Genomic DNA, 19,093 nt, shown 5'->3' with positions numbered 1-19,093 from the left:
AATTCCTGCAGGAAGTTTTCAAGATTTTTCTATGGATGTTCGTCTAGGAGTTGGATTGTAAATTTCTCTTGGGGTTTATAGAACCTTTCTTCATGGAATCTTGCAGAATTTTTTTTCCTGGGACCCTTCAGAGATTCTTTTAGGAGTTCCTCCAGAAAACACTGCAGGGTTTATTTCTTGGCGTTTCTTCTGGATTACCTTGAGAAATTCTTCTTGGAAGTACTGCACAGCATTCTCCAGTTTTCCATGCATTTTAAAGAAATTTCTTCCATTTGATTTAAATTTGCTCCGAAATTCCTCTAGGCAAATTATTTCAGGGAATTTTGTCCACTAATACCTTTCAGACATTTTGCGAGAAATTCTTTCAAGAATTCCTCCAGTACCCTTGTCTGCATTTTTGCACGGATTCCCGAAGTTTTTATTTTCAGAAACATCCTTCAGAAACTTCTTCGACAATTAATTCAGAAATTCGTTAAGGATGTCCTTTAGAAATCCCTTCCGGCCTTTTCCGAAAACTTCTCCAGGTTTTTTTTTATCTTAAGTTTCTCCAAGAGTTTCTCATAAAATTATTTATATTATGCTCTAAATCCATCTCAAGAAGTTCCTCCAGGCATTCCTCAGGGATTCCTCCAGGAACTCTTCCAACCATTGTTTCTGAAATTGCTTCAATGAAATTTGTTCTGGAATCTCTTCAAGAAATTTTTAAAAATTTCTTAAGAATTTGATTGTCTTAACTTTTGGAATTATCTCCCAACCCATTAGTCTGCACAGTAGGCCTGGCCATTTTATTATTTGTATCACATCGCTGATATATGCTTCAAACATTACTGCTGACAAGAAAATATCAGAAAATAGTTTGATACTTCCAGGATGCTTTTCAATACTTACTGTGCAAGCACTTTAATAGAATAGAATTTCTTAAGAATTTTTTCAGGTTGCCCTTGAAGAATTTCACCATTTTTTATATGTTTAAAAAATACTTCTGTAAAAACCAGTGAAGAAATACCTGAAAGAATTCCTGGAGGAATCTCTAAAGGAATCCTAGGAGAAATTTCTGAAGGAACCACAGAACCACAGAATGAATTCCAAAAAGAAACCTTCTAGAGATTTCTTGGGTAGCCTCCGACGAAATTGTCCAAAAGATTTCTGGAGGATCCCTTGGAAGAATATCGAAAGAAATCTTTGAAAATTTTAGAGTAAATTGTCCATCTAATTCCTGTAGAAATCCCTGGGGATATTCTTAAACAAATCCCAGAAGGTTTATGTGAAAAAAATCTCAGGAAATTCTTGAAGGAATTCTAGAAAGAGTTGTTCAAGAAATTACTAGAAACTTTCCTTCAAAAGCCCATGGTGGAATTCCTACAAAAAAATTATTAATAAATATTTAGATAAATTCCTAGAGAAGTTTGTTACCAAAACTCAAGGAGGATTTATTGAATAGAATTGAGGGTACTCATTACACAAGTCTGTTTAGCTGTTGTTTTCTCATGCCCATCCTCATTGGCGATGTTTTACGATAAGACAATAAAGAGTTCTTTATATTTAAAAATGCGATTTTCCTATAACTCTAAACCAATAATATCTGTAGTGTTAACTTTGCAGAGTGTGAAGAAAAAAAACCCAAATTGAGTAACTTCTGCAACAGGAGGTAAATGTGTTTGTTTTGTATGCAAAGTTAATGTTTCATAGAAAAGATATTTCTTCTTTAGTGCGTAGATCTATTTACAATTTTGTGGAAATGAGCTTCGCACCATTCAACATAGATGGGCAAACTACGAGCTCCAATTACTAATCACTAGATACATCAATAAGAAATCATAAAAAATAAGCATAAGTTTTATAAATAAAGCTTATGATTTCATAAATCGTTTTGATTTTCGCATTCATGCTACATGATATTATGACTCGAATTGCCATTCTTTGCCTATGGAACAAAAACCATAAATGACAAATACTTGTTTAATCAATGAGGCTTATGGTTTCATATATTTACGTCATGGTTCTAGAATACATATGGTATGATATTATGACTCGGTTTTCTACTTTTCGCCACTTGAAAATGAAATCATAAATCACAAATACTTGTTTGATGCATACATAAATTCCCATCATTGTTCAGAGTACATGCGTCATGATTTCGTACCAACATTCGTGTTTTTTATAGTGTATTTTTATTATAACAAAAAGTACGCATTTACCGCTAAATGATGACGCATTCTGCTAGTTTCGGGTTCCGGATTTTTAACCGTGGCTGTACCTATCACTTTTCGCACTCCTATGCCGAAAATGATAGGTACATTACACATCAACCGCCCCGTGGATTGATTCCTACTGATTAAGGTTGTCGTCTACGTTGATTCTCCTTATACGGCTTCTGGCAGTACCAGTGAATCAAAATTCAACCATCGCGCAACAATAATGACAATGTCGCAACCTGTATTTGTTGCGACAAACAAACCCATGCGACATAAGTTTGTCCCAACTTGAAAATAATATGATTAACATCGTACACCACGAGTTTAGAGATTTTTAAGCCTTGCATTGCGATTTTCGAACGGTAACTTTGAGTCGGTAAACACTGCAACTCTGGTGAAGCTCTATCATCAAACAGTTTCGACTTTGGGTTAGCAATAATTGATTATTCACGAGTTGAAAAGTACGCAACAAATTCAGCTTCCGTTTTGTCTGCAACAAAAAATTTCGAGATCATGTCATTATGGCTTTTTACGGCATCATCAGCATCGGCAGCCATGTTGGATATGCCGGTCAAAATTTCAAAGTGATGATTCTCTGCAACCAAAGCGAATATTCGTATGAAAAAGCATCACTCTATTTGATCACTCGCAGTGATTACGATGATACTTTTTCTGCCGCGTTGCTGCAGAACTGACATTTTTTTATCACTTCAAAAACGCGAGGCAACAATCATTGAAAAGCAAAAAGTCAATGATTCGTTTGAAAGCTTCGTGATGCATTATGACACCTTATCTGTTACCAGTAGGGATAAAGAGTAATCGTCGCACCTTCTTTGTTGCTTGTTTTGTGCCTCTTTTGTCTGACAATTCTCTTCACTGGGCAGTACCCATTTATCACACCTTCTGCTTGAAACTGAAACGCAAAGGTCGCTGAATTCTTGAGTTCGCCATGGTTGATAACCGTGCTCGATTATTACTGACAACTATAGATAGTGACCAGCACTGATGTTCGGTCCTTTGAAGGTCCTCACATTGCTGACGATTTCATTTGCGTGCTAATTAGGTACCACTGATGGACGGCCGTCCCTCTAGCTGCAGCGGAAGTCACTTTTTTTTGGAAGTTATCATTGGGGGCAAGCAAAATTTACCGAAAGTATCACCAGAAGAATTTCTGAAGGTAAACCTGGCGAGTAAAGTGAAGGAATTCCTTCAGAAATATCTGAAGCAATATTTGTTTCTGCAATAATCTCTGGAGGAATTCCAAAACGAATACGAGGAGAAACCTGAGGAGTAGTTCCTATAAGAATGTTTTGATAAATTTCTGGAAAGGTCAGATTACTTATCAAAGTGAATCCTGAACCAGAGATACCTTCCCTACTAACAAGAACTCCTTCCTGCAGCCTTTAGTGGGGACGTGCGGTAAACGCCAACCCTCTCCCAACGTGACTGCAAGGACGTGGCCGACGCCGTTATTGTACCTTTGAAGAGAGCCTCTGAAGCGTGCACAGTGAGAATGTTGTCCACAATTATTCAGTTGATTCATTGTGCAACTGTCATTGGTTCGGGTCAAACACGGAGTAGCAACCATAGATATGTGCAGTCAGTCTAAGCCAGGCCTGCCCAACCTTTCACGGCCGAGGACCACATATGACACTTCATATCAGTCCACTAACCAAAAATTAAAATACGACGATAATAAACTTTTTTTTTATTTTTTTGAAATGTGCTTGTCAAGATAAATGGCTTGAACCCGAAAAAAAATTAGAATTCTAAAAATGAAAATGAAACTTTTTTTTTTCAACACTGGTTATCTAATCTTCTGACTAAATGATTTTTTACAATGATTTTTTAATTTTAATTTTTTTTTTTATTTTTTGATTTTTTGATCTCTTATTCTCTGATTCTCTGACTTTTAGATTTTTTACAAGGATTTTTAATTTTTTTGATTTTTTGATTCTTTGGTTCTGTGATTATTTGATTCTGTGATTATCTGAGTATCTGAGTATCTGATTCTCTGATTCTCTAATCCTCTGATTCTTTTATTCTTTGATTATCTGACTCTCTGATGCTCTGACTTTCTGATTTTTTACAATGATTTTTTAATTTTTATTTTTTTCTCTGTTTCTCTGATTCTTGATTCTCTGACTCTCTGATTATCTGATTCTCTGATTCACTGATTCTCTGATTCTCTGATTCTCTGATTCTCTGATTCTCTGATTCTCTGATTATCTGATTCTGTGATTCTCTGACTTTATGATTTTTACAGGGATTTTTAAATTTTATGATTCTCTGGTTCTGATATTATCTGATTCTCTGATTCTCTGATTATCTGAGTATCTGATTTTCTGATTCTCTGATTCTCTTATTCTCTGGTTCTTTTATTATTTGATTATCTGACTCTCTAATGCTCTGACTGTTTGATTTTTTCAATGGTTTTTAAATTTTTCAATTTTTTCGATTTTTTGATTTTTTGATTTTTTGATTCTTTGATTCTCTTTTTCGCTGATTTTCTGACTATCTGATTATCTGATTCTCTGATTCAATGATTCTCTGATTATCTGATTCTCTGATTCACTGATTCTCTGATTATCTGATTCTCTGATTCTCTGATTCTCTGATTTGTAAAATACGATGTTTCGTATGCATCCTCCCTAGGACTAAGACAATTTCTTTATTCACATTTTACCGATAGGAAAAAGTATCTTTTTTCGATTTTGCTGCATCCTGAATCTTAGAAATGTTTCTTTGTTGTACCAGAGCTTGCTGAAGTTTTACGACAAAATTCAAATTTCTGAGTGATCGTAGATTTATAATTGATTTGTTTTAATTGATTTCAGAAGATACGCAAAGTTCTTGTTGAAATTTTTTTTCACAAAAACTTTCATATGGAAGAAATTTGATACTTTCTTAAAACTAGTAAACGAAAAGAAGTGCTAAAATATTTCTTTGAAATATAAATTCCAATCAAGAAGAATACACTCTTATAAAATCTTTTTTTTTATTTCAATTTCACTGGTAAAAGGAAAAAAAAAATAAATGTTATTCCTTAGGACAAATTCTATTATTTTTCTTCATTCGTGTCGCGGCCGCACAAAATGTCATCGGATCCGGCCCACGGGCCGTACGTTGGACACCCCTGGTCTAAGCTAAGCTATGAATATTTTGATAAATTTCTGGAGAAAAACCGAGGAAAAAATAAATTTTGAAAAAAATACGTGGATAGGCATACATTCTAATGGAATAGATGAAGGAATCTCTGTAGGAATTCTTGCTGTCATCATTCAAAAAACTCCTGCAGAAATCTCTTATTCTCAAAAAAAAAACTTCTATGAAAAAAATCCTGAAATCCTGAAAGAAACCCTAGGGAGGTATTTACGGAGGATTTCGGAGGAAATAATTTCAGAAAAAATAATCGAGTTAACAGAATTTTGAGTGGGAATTTATACATAATTCTTCAATTAATTATCTGAGAAGTTTTAGAAGGAATCTCCAACTTTTAGAAGTATAATCTGTTTTGATTGAAACATTATGTAGTTTGAGCTATCGGACCATAGCAGCATATTATGCTCTAGAAATATCCTCCTCACTTCCTAGCGGAACCGAGGCAGTTATAGCATTGATCAATTGGGTTTCAAATACCATCGTGTGTTCAGTAAAGAGATGTATATTTAAATACTTGCTAATGCTGCTCAAGTAAGATGGAATTAAGCTCAGTTTGTAGTTTTATATTCTGCTCAAGTAAGATGGAATTAAGCTCAGTTTGTAGTTTTATATTCTGAATTTTCCTAATGATAACCCAATTTATGAATGAATTCCTAGTGGAGTTTTTAGAAAAAAAGGATGAATTCATGTAAAATTATTTTAAGTATTTTTAGAAAATCCTTCCTTATGAAATAAAATATTGACTTTTAATGCAGAGATAGAATCCACAGAAAAACCAAGGATGCGTATGCTCCGATATTTGCGTCATATTTTCTAGTGAAGTTAGTGAGCAAATTATGGAAAAAATCAAGAAGGCATATTGAAGGCATTTTTTTTGTGCGAGGGCATTCCTGGGAAGTTGTAAATTAGTTTAATCAGAACTCGTGAGAAAAAAAGCATGTTTCTGGAGAATCCAGCAATATGGTTCCGGTAGAATACCAACGAAAAAAAAAATGCAATGTGAATCGCAAAACAATCTCTGACCCAATTTCTTTTGTTTTCAGAAACGGAGCATTCTATTCCTGCTCCTTCTACTAACTGTCCGTCTTCACTCTGTGTATTTTTCGACTAGACTTGAGGAGGTTTCATGAAGATGTGATCAACGTCGCGTTGTCATCGTCAACGTAGCGAGATTGCAAAATAAATTTAGAATCGCACTAATTTCTCTGTACACCAAATTACAGCTCGCATGCTTGCAACCTACCGTTTTTTGTTGTTGACAAAAAGTAATCTTTACTTGTTCAACCTTTCCGTTTTGGTTAGGGTTGAATGGGACATCGGTCGTCTCGATAGTCGTCGCTCGGTTGTAGACTACAGAAACAAAAATAGAGATATACCCAGACAGGCAGACAGAGTGGTGTCGATCGGGTGCGGTGAGGTTGGCTTGTTGTAGAATTCAGATGCTTTCTCGCGTTTCTAAAATGTCTAGCTTGGATCGCGCTCAAGGATTTCCGACCGGACTGAGTCGGTCTGAGGGGAGCTATTTAGACTGCGTTGCGCGACGTGTGGACTAGTAACATGTGTGTGACTGATTATTTAATCCTGTATGATTGGGGACCGTCTGGGAGTTGGCACGGTGGGATATGCAATGTGCAAACATAATACTGATTTATACAAATTTACTTTTCGCGCATACGACTCAATTTTTTGCTTCTCTAGCTATGAGTCGACACCTCAAGACACCAACAAGGGAACGAATAACACTCCAAAAGTTATTAATTTAAGTTCTTTATTTCATACACCAACGGTATTTTTCAAATAATATGGAACGAGCTCACCAATCTATCCTACTAGCAAGGATGGGAACACTCACTTCTCAGCTCAGAAGCTTGCATTCAAGAAACGATGTATGGACGACTTTTGCATTGTGGTTTTGTCTAAAACTTTGCCGAATAGAGTAGGGGTCGCACACGCACACCGAAGTCATGAGGGAGCTGCGAAGGCAACTCTCCACGAGGTGAATGTAAATTACACTCACCTCGTGGAGAGTCGCTTTTACAACTTTGTCACGACTTTGGTATGTGTGTGCGACCCCTACTTTATTCGTCAAAGTTTTAGACAAAACCACAATACAAAAGTCGTCCATACATCTTTTCTTGATTGCAAGCTTCTGAGTTGAGAAAATAGCTAGTGAGTGTAACTCTTTGAAAGTGAGTGTTCCCATCCTTGCCTACTAGTATCCCCGGAGAGCTAAATCGAGAGGAACTGCGAGAAAATTAAATTCTTGAATCTGAGTCGACACTCTTAAAAACATCGGACCTGTTATGAGTATACCGCACAACATATAGATCAATATGTGAAAAGGGCGGAACATCTATTGCAAACGTCAGCTTCTTCCGTCTCTCCTAGGTGTATTTCAATTTATTCATGCAAACTTAACTGATAGAGGGGAGTCATCTCCATCCGTTACTGGTAAAAGATGTCATGAATAATTGGGAATACACCAAGAAGAGATGGGAGAAGCAGATATTCGCAATGGTTTATGCGCCCATTTCACATGTTGGTATGGTTGTCTAGATTCCAACCTCAACCTTTCAAACTATTTTCTCTCAGTGCAACACACGCTTCGTATTAAGTCGCAATTCGATGCAGGTTTGTATTTCTGTTCTGGCAGCATTTCCAACCGAAGTACTGCTGGTTGTCTGTAGTTCGGATTTTCGCTATTTTCCGCCATCAGACAAAACAGCTGCCGATGCTGTGCATCATCCCGCCCCTTTTCCAACACTTTTTGGGATCCGTTGTGCCAAAAGAAACCTCCATCCATTTCGTCTTCCGAGACATGGCCTACATAAATATACTCAAAAACCGCACATTAGCAGAGATCAAATCTCGTCGTGCCGTGTCGTCGTTCAACTTAGTTAAGGCGGCACGAGACGCGAAAGTTCACGCCAGCCAGACGTTTTGTTTTTCGGGAATATTACTAAACAGCAACGATTCACACTTGCTCGCCTCTTGCTCTTACTCCGTCCGATGCGGTGTAAGATTAGACATGTTGTCTGGGAATGCAATGACAAATGATGCCTTCTTCAACGACGACGTCGACTACGACGATCCGCAAGGTATGTGGGAGAGATTGACGATGGACGGTTGCGCGTGTGGCCATTTGACGTGAGTTATGACATTTTGTTCGGTCGAGAAAACGCTATTTCGGTGTTGGGATGCACGGTCGACGGTCGGATGAGATCAATACTTTCTCGCCTTCTGGCAGAAGAATGGTCACATCGATAGAGAAAAAGCGTATCAAAACGGCTCAACTCCATAAGAATAACACGTATTCCATATTGTCTGATGCCTTGAAAGGCAAAATAAAGGGAAAATCCCGTGGCAACAAACGAACATGCTGTCGGGTTGCAGAGAGAGAGGAAACGAAGAGGGTGCATTGAATACGGCTGGAAAAGAAGAACCAAACAAAAACACGCATTTCCAACGAAAAGACCTGCCAAAGGAAAGAAATCGTTTGTAATATTTATCTCATTTCAATACACCATCATCTTTCAAACCTCATCCTCATCATTGTAGTCATCATCGTATTTTTTACGCTTTTCTCCTCTCGATTCTTGTTTTATTTATTGTTGGTCGTTTTCTTCCCGGACTCGGTATCTGATATATTCCGAGCGTTCTTTTTACGTTCTGTTCTGAACGTTCGTTCCAGCCAGAGTCTCGGATGTGCTCGGAACACGAGGTGTCACCAGTGCCCAACACAATTCTCCTCATCGTCAAGCTTTAGTTCCTCTGCTGCAGTGGTTCCCAATCGGGAATGAATTTATTCACTGGGCAAACGTAACCATTTCGGGAGTCAATTAAGCCCTAAACAACATTAATCAGGAATCAATTTTAAAGAGGGTACAAAGGGTTAGATACAATTTTCCACTTATCAACTTCTCTTTTTTTTTCTATCTTTGCAGGCCCCAAAGACGTTCATCAATCGTCAAATGGTAAGTTATTTATAAAATTACTCAGAGAATATTCTGGCAGAGTTCTTGACCGAATTCAACAATAGGGTAAAAACTTACCTTGTCATATGCGCCAATTCCCGTCACATCAGTTGGAACATTACAGATATTCCGACTTACTTTTGAACTCATATTTAAGATGCAAACAAAAAGATGTAGACTGTCGATAACCAGCCTCTTTGGCACTGGAAATCGAATAATTACACTAAATTTCACGTTTCAATTTTACTCCACTTGACTCCAGTCGCTCCAGTTGACATTTTTTCTCGTTTTGCATTCGACGAAGGCTACCCAACTAACAATTGCAAGTCACAAACAAGCAAGCTTGCTAAATTGTTGCTTAATAATGGTAATGATAGCTGAACTAAAATTATACTCTACTCATTACTGTTTAAATGATTTTTCAATTGAGAAAGTAGTCAATGTTCGACTTTCCTCATCGGTATCAACAATGATAAATTAAAACACTTTTCAAAAGTTTAACAAGAAATTTATTCGACAAGCATTGATTCTTAACAAAAGAGTTTAACAAAACATTTGTCTGCATCTTATTAAGCTGATGTATCGATAAGTATGTGCTCCTGAACAATGTGCTTTTCACTTGTCATATAAACGCCTTCAGTCCGTCATAGTTTGACTCGGAACTTTGTTCGGGTTATGGGATAAATCATGGCTAAAACTGTTTAGACAACCAAGTTATTAAAGAACCCAAATTTTAAACGAATCACATAAAATAAAATAGAATAGAATTATGTAGTTTAACATTGAGTGCCAAGAAACGCAATTAACGTAAAAATGAGGCATTTATTTATTATTATTAGTTTGTAACAAGATATCTTGTACCTTGATTATTATATTTTTTATCTAGTTCGATTGTACGAGACGCTTGGATCGATGCATTTGACATTTCAGTGCTGTCGTGTTTACTGAATATTGTTCCCACAGTCACCTAGATAATCAAACAGCACTCAGAAATCGACACATTTCAAGTATCCCTAAACATCTTTATGCACTATTTATTGAACATAATATCAAGCTTCTATGACAAAAGCATAAATAAAAATAATTGCTTAACGGATCTTTGACTGAGCATGAGTAGATTACCTGAACAGATGCCGTAAAGGCACCATGTCCAAGATCATACCACACCACATATTGTCATACATTTTTAAAGATCGACATTTAATAATAAAAATAAAAACATATTCATATCGCAATTAGTTCGTCTGGAAACAATATCTTCAATAAGGACCAACACTTTTTGGCCGCTTTCGATACAAGTTTTCTCACCGTGCGATAAAAATACTGACAACGAAATCACGTGTTTTGGGCTGAATAGCTGTTCAACTATAAGGCGTTGTTCAGTTGATTACCACGTGCTGTGCTAATTCACCACTGCTGAACATAAGTTTAGGAGTGATCATTATTGAGTCATGGGAAGATTATGTTTTGCTTTGGGTGCTGCATCTCACCATCTCTAGGATGGCGCAGATAGGAAGGCATGCGGCTGGCAATCGACAGGTCTCGAGTTTTAATCTGGATTTAGGTAATTTTATATGTAATTCTTATTTCATGGTAGGTGTTCTCAACATGAGAGCAAATAATTACTCTCGTGAGAGTTCAACATTTTTGCGTTTTATTTATTTTCAGTCATTTTTGCCAAAGCTTACCTGACTTACCTAACTTACCTGTACATTTGTAAAACGCTTTGAAAACCAAAAAAAAAGATAAGTTGGTGCACAACTCGATACTTTATAACTTCTACAAATTTGTGTGAACAAAACCCGAACAAAGGTTGTACGTGAAAATAATTCAAATGTTATTCAACATTATGCTGAATTATTTCGTCATAATGATGCCTGTTAAATGAGTGATTGTTAGTTGGGAACCGCATCAAAGCAGCAGCTTCATTTCTACAATGTTTGTCAATGTTGTTCTGGGATTCCACATGATTATCTCCCACGAGTTTCGTCAGAAACAAAGACAATAACTCTATCGAGCATTTCTACCTTTTCATCTGCGTCAAACGTCTCAAGATGTATGGGGTCTACTTTTTTGGGACGAGAAAAAGTGTTTTATACAGCCATTCCATAGAAAAACGGTGCAACTCCGATTGTTTTGAAACTTGGTGGATTTGTAGCTCATCGAAAATAATTGGACCCGTTTTTACTGTATTTCGTCATTAGGGTGGCCAATTTTCAGATAGGGTGGTCCAAAAAATCAAGGTTTTTTAAAAACTAAAATGTTTCAAAAAATCATAATTTTTGAACCAGTATACCGATTTTGAACTTCTTTTTTTTTGTAGTTTTCTAATTTAAAAAAAATTATACGTTAAAGGGGCCAAATTGCGTTAAGGTGAATATATAACGAAGCCACACCTCAAATTTTCAACAGCACAAGTGTGAAGAATCGAATGTCAGTTTGCCCTGAAAAATGCTCATGTGTACATAAATGTGACAACGAGCCTCCCACCAAATTTTCGCCCAGCTCTTCAAAATCGCAGTGTACTGCGCTGCTAGGAGGCTCACGAAAACCTGGTGGGTGCGAGCTGGGCACATAGCTCCTGGGAAGCTCGTCTCATGCGCAGCGTGAGCTGTTGGTATCTAAGGTGAAAACAACTTCTTGGTAACGAAGAACCTCAACAACTTTTTTCCGTACACAACACAAGTGTCTGGTTGGTCTATGCGATACGGCTAGGGACTCGAGGGCCCATATAGCCGAGGCGGTAAACGCACGGGTATTCAGCATGACCATGCTGAGGGTGACGGGTTCGATTCCCGGTCGGTCCAGAATCTTTTCGTAAAGGAAATTTCCTTGACTTCCTTGGGCTAGAGTATCTTCGTGCCTGCCACACGATATACACATGCAAAATGGTCATTGGTAGAGGAAGCTCTCAGTTAATAACTGTGGAAGTGCTCATAGAACACTAAGCTGAGAAGCAGGCTTTGTCCCAGTGAGGACGTTACGCCAAGAAGAGCAGGAGGAGGCTAGGGACTCTCAATACAAAGGTAAAGGCTTCAATCCTCGTTCGTTTAAAAAGTTTTTGTCGTGAAATTTTCTAATTTAATCAGCGCATGAGACGAAGCTCATGAGACACATCTTGAGTGAAATGAGGCGCACAACTTTTAGTCTCAAAATGTAATGTGCTCCTGGGAGCTGGCTTTCAATGTGCCTCCCGTATATGGGACTACAGCACGTGTACATCAACTGTGGTGCAATATGCAATATGTAATTATTTTTTTTCTCACGTATTCATGGTCTCGGGACCAAAGGGGTACCCTGCCCAACTGACATTTTCAGCGCTATAAGCTTCAGTCATTTGCTTTCTGTTGTGTAACCATCGAATTGAAGCAATCAACGCTGAAGGGGGAAGCTAGTCAAATATAAACCATAAACTAATACACGGCTACAAAACAAGCACCATACAGCTACCAAACTCGGTTTTCAGAAATTAATCACTTATCACTGGGGCTGCCTTTACTGCACTCTATTTAAACTCCGGGAGATTTCCCGGAAGATGTGAAAACTTGAACAAATCGAACAAATACTAACAAAATAGCTGCTATTATACAGTACAATTCGTAATACTGACAAAACCACAAACTAGCAGCGCTTTGAAGGCCGTTTCCAAGAAACATTTTTGCTGTACAAGAGTGGAACAAACTATTCTTAGGCAAACTTTAGCTAAAGAAACTGTTATTCAGCTAGTTCTGTTACTTGGGATTTGCGATATCATTACAGCTAGAAGCTGTAATAAAAAAAAAAACTGTCGGTATACCAACACGGCTTGTCGGATGTAAACATTATTATCAAAACAAACTTTAAGCGGGATATATAGCTACTACACAAATACTTTACAGCTATCCATCTCTGTACTATGAAATTATTTGTGTTGTTTTTATTGCACTTTAATCCAACTCCGGCAGATTTGCCGGAACATGTAAGAGTCCCAGCCAATAAAACAGCTGCTTTTATACAGTACATTTTCTAATGTTTCTAAGTACACAAAACAGTAGCGCTTCGTAGCTGTTTAAAGAACACTCTTTCAGCTGGAAGCTGTGACGAAGAACAGAATGTAAACATTATTGTGTTTGACGTTTCACAAGCTTTTGCAGCAAGATGAAGTTGTGTAAGGTTTCTTGTGGCACAATTATGAAGCCTTGTCTGGTGTAATACAAAACGGGCTATTTTCTATACTATGTATAGGTATATAGCAGTGTGGAAGCGAGGACATCATCGGGACCAGTGGATACGGAGATCGGGAGTTCGATTCCAAGTAGCGGCAAGTACTTTAATTATTCAACTTTAAATGCGATAATTCCACTTCCACATTTATTGCGCCACGGTATCCATAATCTAATCGAATAATTTGGGGATGCCATGTAACTATCATTTAACAACTGTGAAAAGGCTGAAAAAGCGCCTTCACAAGATGTTATTCAGTTAGTGGTTACATAGAAGCCAAGAAAAGAGCTATGACTTGGTGGCATAGAAGCTGCTCGCACAGCATATACAGGGGGTGGCCATAATGTTTGGAATAGGCAACTTTTTTTCTCTCACAAAAAAGTTCAACATGGTATAACTTTTCATAGAGTGCATCACAAAGTCTCAAATTTTGACTGTTTGTCATCCTATTATATGTGCATCATTGGTACAAATTTGGGCTCGATTGATTAATGTTTCGCAAAGTTAGATCCGTTCGGGTAAAACACTATTTTTTAGACAACTCATTTTTGAACTGTCATATCTCGGAAACCAGTGAACCGAATTGAATGAAATTTTGAACGTACACTAACACTATGTAAATGCTTCTTAAACTATTTCAACCCGGTGTAACTTAATTCGCCATGAGAAAATATTATAACATCGTATGAAGTATCAATAAATTGTTGATAAACGGTTCACCGTTTTCCGAGATATGATAGTTTAAAAATTAGTTGTCTCAATAATAGTGTTTTACCCAAACGGTTCTAACTTCGCGAAAAATTATTCAATCGAGCCCAAATTTGTACCAAAGATGCACATATAATAGGTTGCCAAACATTCAAAATTTGAGATTGTTTGATGCACTCTATGAAAAGTTACAGCATGTAGATTTTTTTTGTTGGAGAAAAAAAGTTGCCTATCCCAAACATTTTGGCCATCCTCTGTACATGTGGATTAAGTTCGCCAGATTCATTGATATAGGGCTTGCATAGAAGCGTCCGTCCATATGTACTACACAGTAACTCAGCACCAAGCCGTATTGAGGGCGTTTTGTTGACGTTTACATTCACAATAAATGTTAGTTGGGTGGTTTTATATTTTTATCAGAAAATTCTGGAAATTTGGCGTAACATATAAAAAAATGTATGTTTTTAAATTTTTGAGATATGTCATGTCATGTTTTTGTGATTGTGTTGTTTAATTATAGCCCTCTGTTACGGACAAACGTCTTGACGTCCCGCTTTAACAGTGCATTAAAACTTCAAACGCACAAATCTCAAGAAGCAACCTTCACACAACAAAGCATTTTATTATTCTGTTCTTGCTCACTTGTAATAAGCTTAAAATAAGAAGATCAGGTGCGCTGGTTTTGTCTACGTAGAGATTTGTGCCCTCAAAATCGTGAGTAGGTGCTAAAATCGGCCATTGTGGCGGCCATTTTGGGATTCTAACAAGTCTGTCCTTAATTTCAACTTCTATTGAATTTCTCTCGTCGCACTCATCCGATTCTATCCACCATTTCTTTCATTACTTTCATTACTCCCTCCTTCTTTGAGTAGTATTAGTATCACCGAGAAAAGCCAATCAAAATTAATTATCACAATATTTAACCCTAAAAGGGATACCTGGGGTCCATTGGACCCCAGGCGCCTTTCAGAGCTCGTCTTCGATGGAACATACTCAGCGAGGTGACGAAACTGAGGCCATGAAGGTATCCCTTTTAGGGTTAAAAAGCCTGCTTATATAAATTCCTCCAAAGATTATTTAAAAAAATAATTCTGATATTCATTTGGAAAGATTTCGAGGAATTTTTTGAACAATATTCATGGAGTTTCATTTAGGTTTTTTTCTAGAAATTTCACAGAGATTTTTTAGGAAATACTGCATTAGTTCAGTGGTTTCTCCATAAATTTCTTAACATATTCTTTTAAGTTTTTTTTTTTGAGAAATTCGTGTAGGGATGAAAAGTTCTTCTAAATATTCAGCAAGTTCTCCAAGGCAACCGTATTTTTAATCCTTCGGAGATTCCTTCAGAAATGGTTTTGTTTTTTTTAAGAATTAAAAAAAAATATTCTATGAAACTCCTGAAGGGTTTTCTACGAAAGTTTCTCCAATGATTCCTCCAGAAATTCTTCCGGAAATGCCTCCACAGAATCTTCAAAAATATCCACTAGGATTTTTTTTTGGGATTGCTTTAAAAATTCCTCAGATATTTTTTCAGAAATTTTCAAAAGGTCCACTTCAAAAGTTTAAAAAAATAAGTTTAAAAAATTGAATGCATTGATTTAGAAAATCGGTCCTAAATTTCTGTAGAAATTCTTAAAAACAGTCCTGCAGAAATACATCTGCAGATTTCATTAGAAAATCTTCTGGGATTCTACAGAAATACTTCCAGAGATGTGAATCTTGCATATATTGCTTCAGCAATGCCCCTATGGATTTCTTCAACAATTTCTCTAGAGATTTGTCCTGAGATTTTTCCAATGATTTCTTTAGAAAACCTTCCATGATCTTTCTCAAAAAATTCTCCAAGGATTTTTCCGAAAATACCTACGATGATTGCTTCGGAAAAAATTCCACAGATTCCTCCACGAAATCAGAAATTCAAAATTCATTGAAAAACTTCGAAGTTTCGTTAAGGTATTTTTAAGGGATTTTTAAAAACTTCAAGAAAGATAAACTCTCCCAGAAATTTCTTCAAGGATTTCCTTTGGAAACCTGTCATAAATGCCTTCTAAAATAAATCCATGGTTTCGTTTACAAACTCCTTCAGAGATTTTTTCAGAAAATTTCCCACGTATATTTTCAAAAATTTGCTGGAGCATTATCATAATAAAATCTAAAATTCAGAAATTTCTTCAGCGGTTGCTTCCGTAGTGCTTCCATAGATTATTCAAAAAAATCTTCATTGTTTTTTAGATATTCCATAAAAAACTTCTTCAAAATGCGCTTCAAGAGTTCCGCCAAGGAAAATCCTCGTGGGATCCGGAAATATGTGATTATTTTAGCGATTGCTTCAAAGTTTGTTACGGAAATTTCTACATCGGTTTCTACAGAAATGTACACAGAGATTCCTTAAGGAATTCCTCCAAAGATATCTCTCATAAAGCAATAATATTAGGATTTTTTTTCAAGAATTTCTCCAAAAAATCCTCAAAAAAAAATCTGAAGGATTTTTAGGATGAATTATTGATGGAATTTCTTGAAAAAAATCCCTGGAGGTATTTCTGGCGAAATTCTTGGAGAAATTATTGGCAGAAGTCTTAGAAGGACCCCTGTTGAAATTCTTGGGGAAATTTCTGTTTCTAGGCAGATGTCTTGAAAGAGTTCCTGGATGAATTCTTGGAGAAATTCCTTGAGGAATTCTTGTTTTTTTTTTTTTGGGGAAATCCCTGAAGGGATTCTCGCACGATTTCTTAGAGTAATCGCAGAATTATTTTCTAAAGGTTTCCTGATGCATCCTGGAGGTATTCATGGAGGTTATTTCTGGAGGAGTTCTTGAAAAAACAATCTTCGAAAAACCCTGGGAAAGTTCCTGAAAGAATTATTCGAAGAATTCCTGAAGAAGTTCCTGAAGGAATTCTTGAAGAAATTGCTGTAGGAATTCCTTGAAACATTTCTTGACGAATTCCTGGATCAATTTCTGGGGAAATGCCTAAAAGAAATCTCAGAGGAATCCCTGGAGTAATTTTCGGAAGAATTTCTGGAGGATTTACTGCAAGTTTCTGGGGGAATTCTTCGAGGAGTTTCTGGAGAAATTCCTAGAGGAATTTTTGATGGGGTTCCTGGAGAGACTCTTGAAGGAATTTCTGGAGGATGGCTTGGAGAATTTCTTGGAACATGTCTTGGAGGACTTCCTGGAGAAATTCCTGTGTCGCCGGGGCCCGTGGCGTAGTGGCTACACGTTTGCTTCATAAGCAGATGGTCATGGGTTCGATCCCAGCCCGGCACTTTCGTCAGTTGCTCTTTCCCCCTGAGAGCAGCTGACACTGACCCTCTTTTGAGCCCATGGCTCAAATGACCCCCGGATACTTGGACATTGGAGAACGGCATCCCATAATGGACCCCCAATCGGACTGGAAACAGCAACAACCAACAGCCACTCATCAACATCTTCGAGCTCATCATTCAACCATGATAGGGTAGAGAAGTGAAAGCAGCGCAACGGCCTCCAGTTCGATGTAGTACAATTAGAAATAGAATACATTTAGGCGCTGTACAAAGTGTATGTACAGCTTCCAATTGGAATCGCTCACGCAGTGCCCTAGTGGACAATAGAGCTGTAAATTAGGCTAAGTGGTTGAAGAATAAAAAAAAATCCTGTGGAGTAATACCTAGGAATTCTTGGCAGAAGCTTTAAAGGAATACCTGGGGAAATTCCTAGAGGAATTCTTGTAGGAATTTTTGGTAGAATTCTTGGAGGAATTCCTGGAAGAATTTTCGAGAAATGGAATTTCTGGAGGAATGGTTGGAGAAATTCCTTAAGGAATTCTAGGAGGGATTCTAGGAGGGATTCAAGGAGGTATTCCTGTGGGCATTTCTGGAGCAATTTCTGATGGATTTCTTGGAGAATTTTCTAGAAAAATATCCGATAAAGTCCTTGGAGAAATTTTCGAAGCAATCCAGATATAAATTCTTGGAGTAATTGCTGGAGCTATCCCTGGTATAATTCCTGAAGTTTTTTTTTGAGGATTTCCTAGATAAATTTTCAAAAACAAAATCCTTAAGGGAATTTTTAAAGAATTCTCGGAGTTATTCTTGGAGTAATGCCAGGAATAATTTCTGGAGGAGTTACTGGAGTATTTCACGGGTGGATCCTGAAGGGATTTTGGAGGTATTCCTTGAGGAATTCCAGGAGGGGATCTTGAAGAAAATTCTGGGCAGAAGTATTAGAGTACATCTAAATCGTGAAAGAATTTGACTGATAGAGTAACCTTGAACGTCTTAATTCCAGAATTGTTCGGATGACCTACATCACCAAGTGAATGTTGCTAAGTTATCAAAATTGCAGCGGTTTCTTCAGAGATTCTACCAGAAATTTGTCCGAGGGAAAAATGTATGAATATTTCATCGCAATTTTTTGGCTTTGCGCAGTTTTACTAAAGCACGAATCTGAATAATAAATATTCGGAAAAATCATCCAAAAATGTTCAAAGGGACCAATACTGGAGCAATTTTCAAGAAGCATAGGGGCGTTAAAATTTGGGAACCTTGAGTAACCAGCTCTTATTTAACAATGACAGCACTGTTTTATTTTCGCCAACAGCGTGCCCATCTAGGTCATATCAACCCCAACATCCTACTAGGGTTAAGAACCTTTTATCTGATCATCAATATAGATGATTTTATTTACACCACAGCCTTCCTTATCGTTACACCTGGAGATCATCACAGCAGACGGAATCGTAAATGTACCACGTTCTGTTTGACGGACGGCAATTCTCTTACCTGGTGATGGTTCAACTGCGCCCAAAACTTTCCATCATCAACTATGTACGGTACCGGCGACCGTCACGGAACAACCTAGACCAACTGTAG

The 19,093-nt window shown here is 37.2% G+C and overlaps 1 protein-coding gene across 2 annotated transcripts in view; it reads left to right on the top strand.

Annotated features, from left to right (window-relative positions):
* The window catches only part of LOC109423928 (bone morphogenetic protein receptor type-1B), a 726,945-nt gene that overhangs the window by 606,618 nt on the left and 101,234 nt on the right, over positions 1-19,093 (top strand). For both annotated transcript variants that reach the window (XM_062849819.1, XM_062849818.1), the window contains one exon: positions 9,302-9,331. In XM_062849819.1, coding sequence (XP_062705803.1) covers positions 9,302-9,331 — 30 coding nt within the window. The remainder of the gene's footprint in view (positions 1-9,301; positions 9,332-19,093) is intronic.

This window comes from Aedes albopictus, chromosome 2, assembly GCF_035046485.1.
Source record: "Aedes albopictus strain Foshan chromosome 2, AalbF5, whole genome shotgun sequence".
Classification (NCBI taxonomy): domain Eukaryota; kingdom Metazoa; phylum Arthropoda; class Insecta; order Diptera; family Culicidae; genus Aedes; species Aedes albopictus.
Note: the sequence above shows the minus strand (reverse complement) of the source record. Positions and strands in the feature narration are given on the sequence as shown.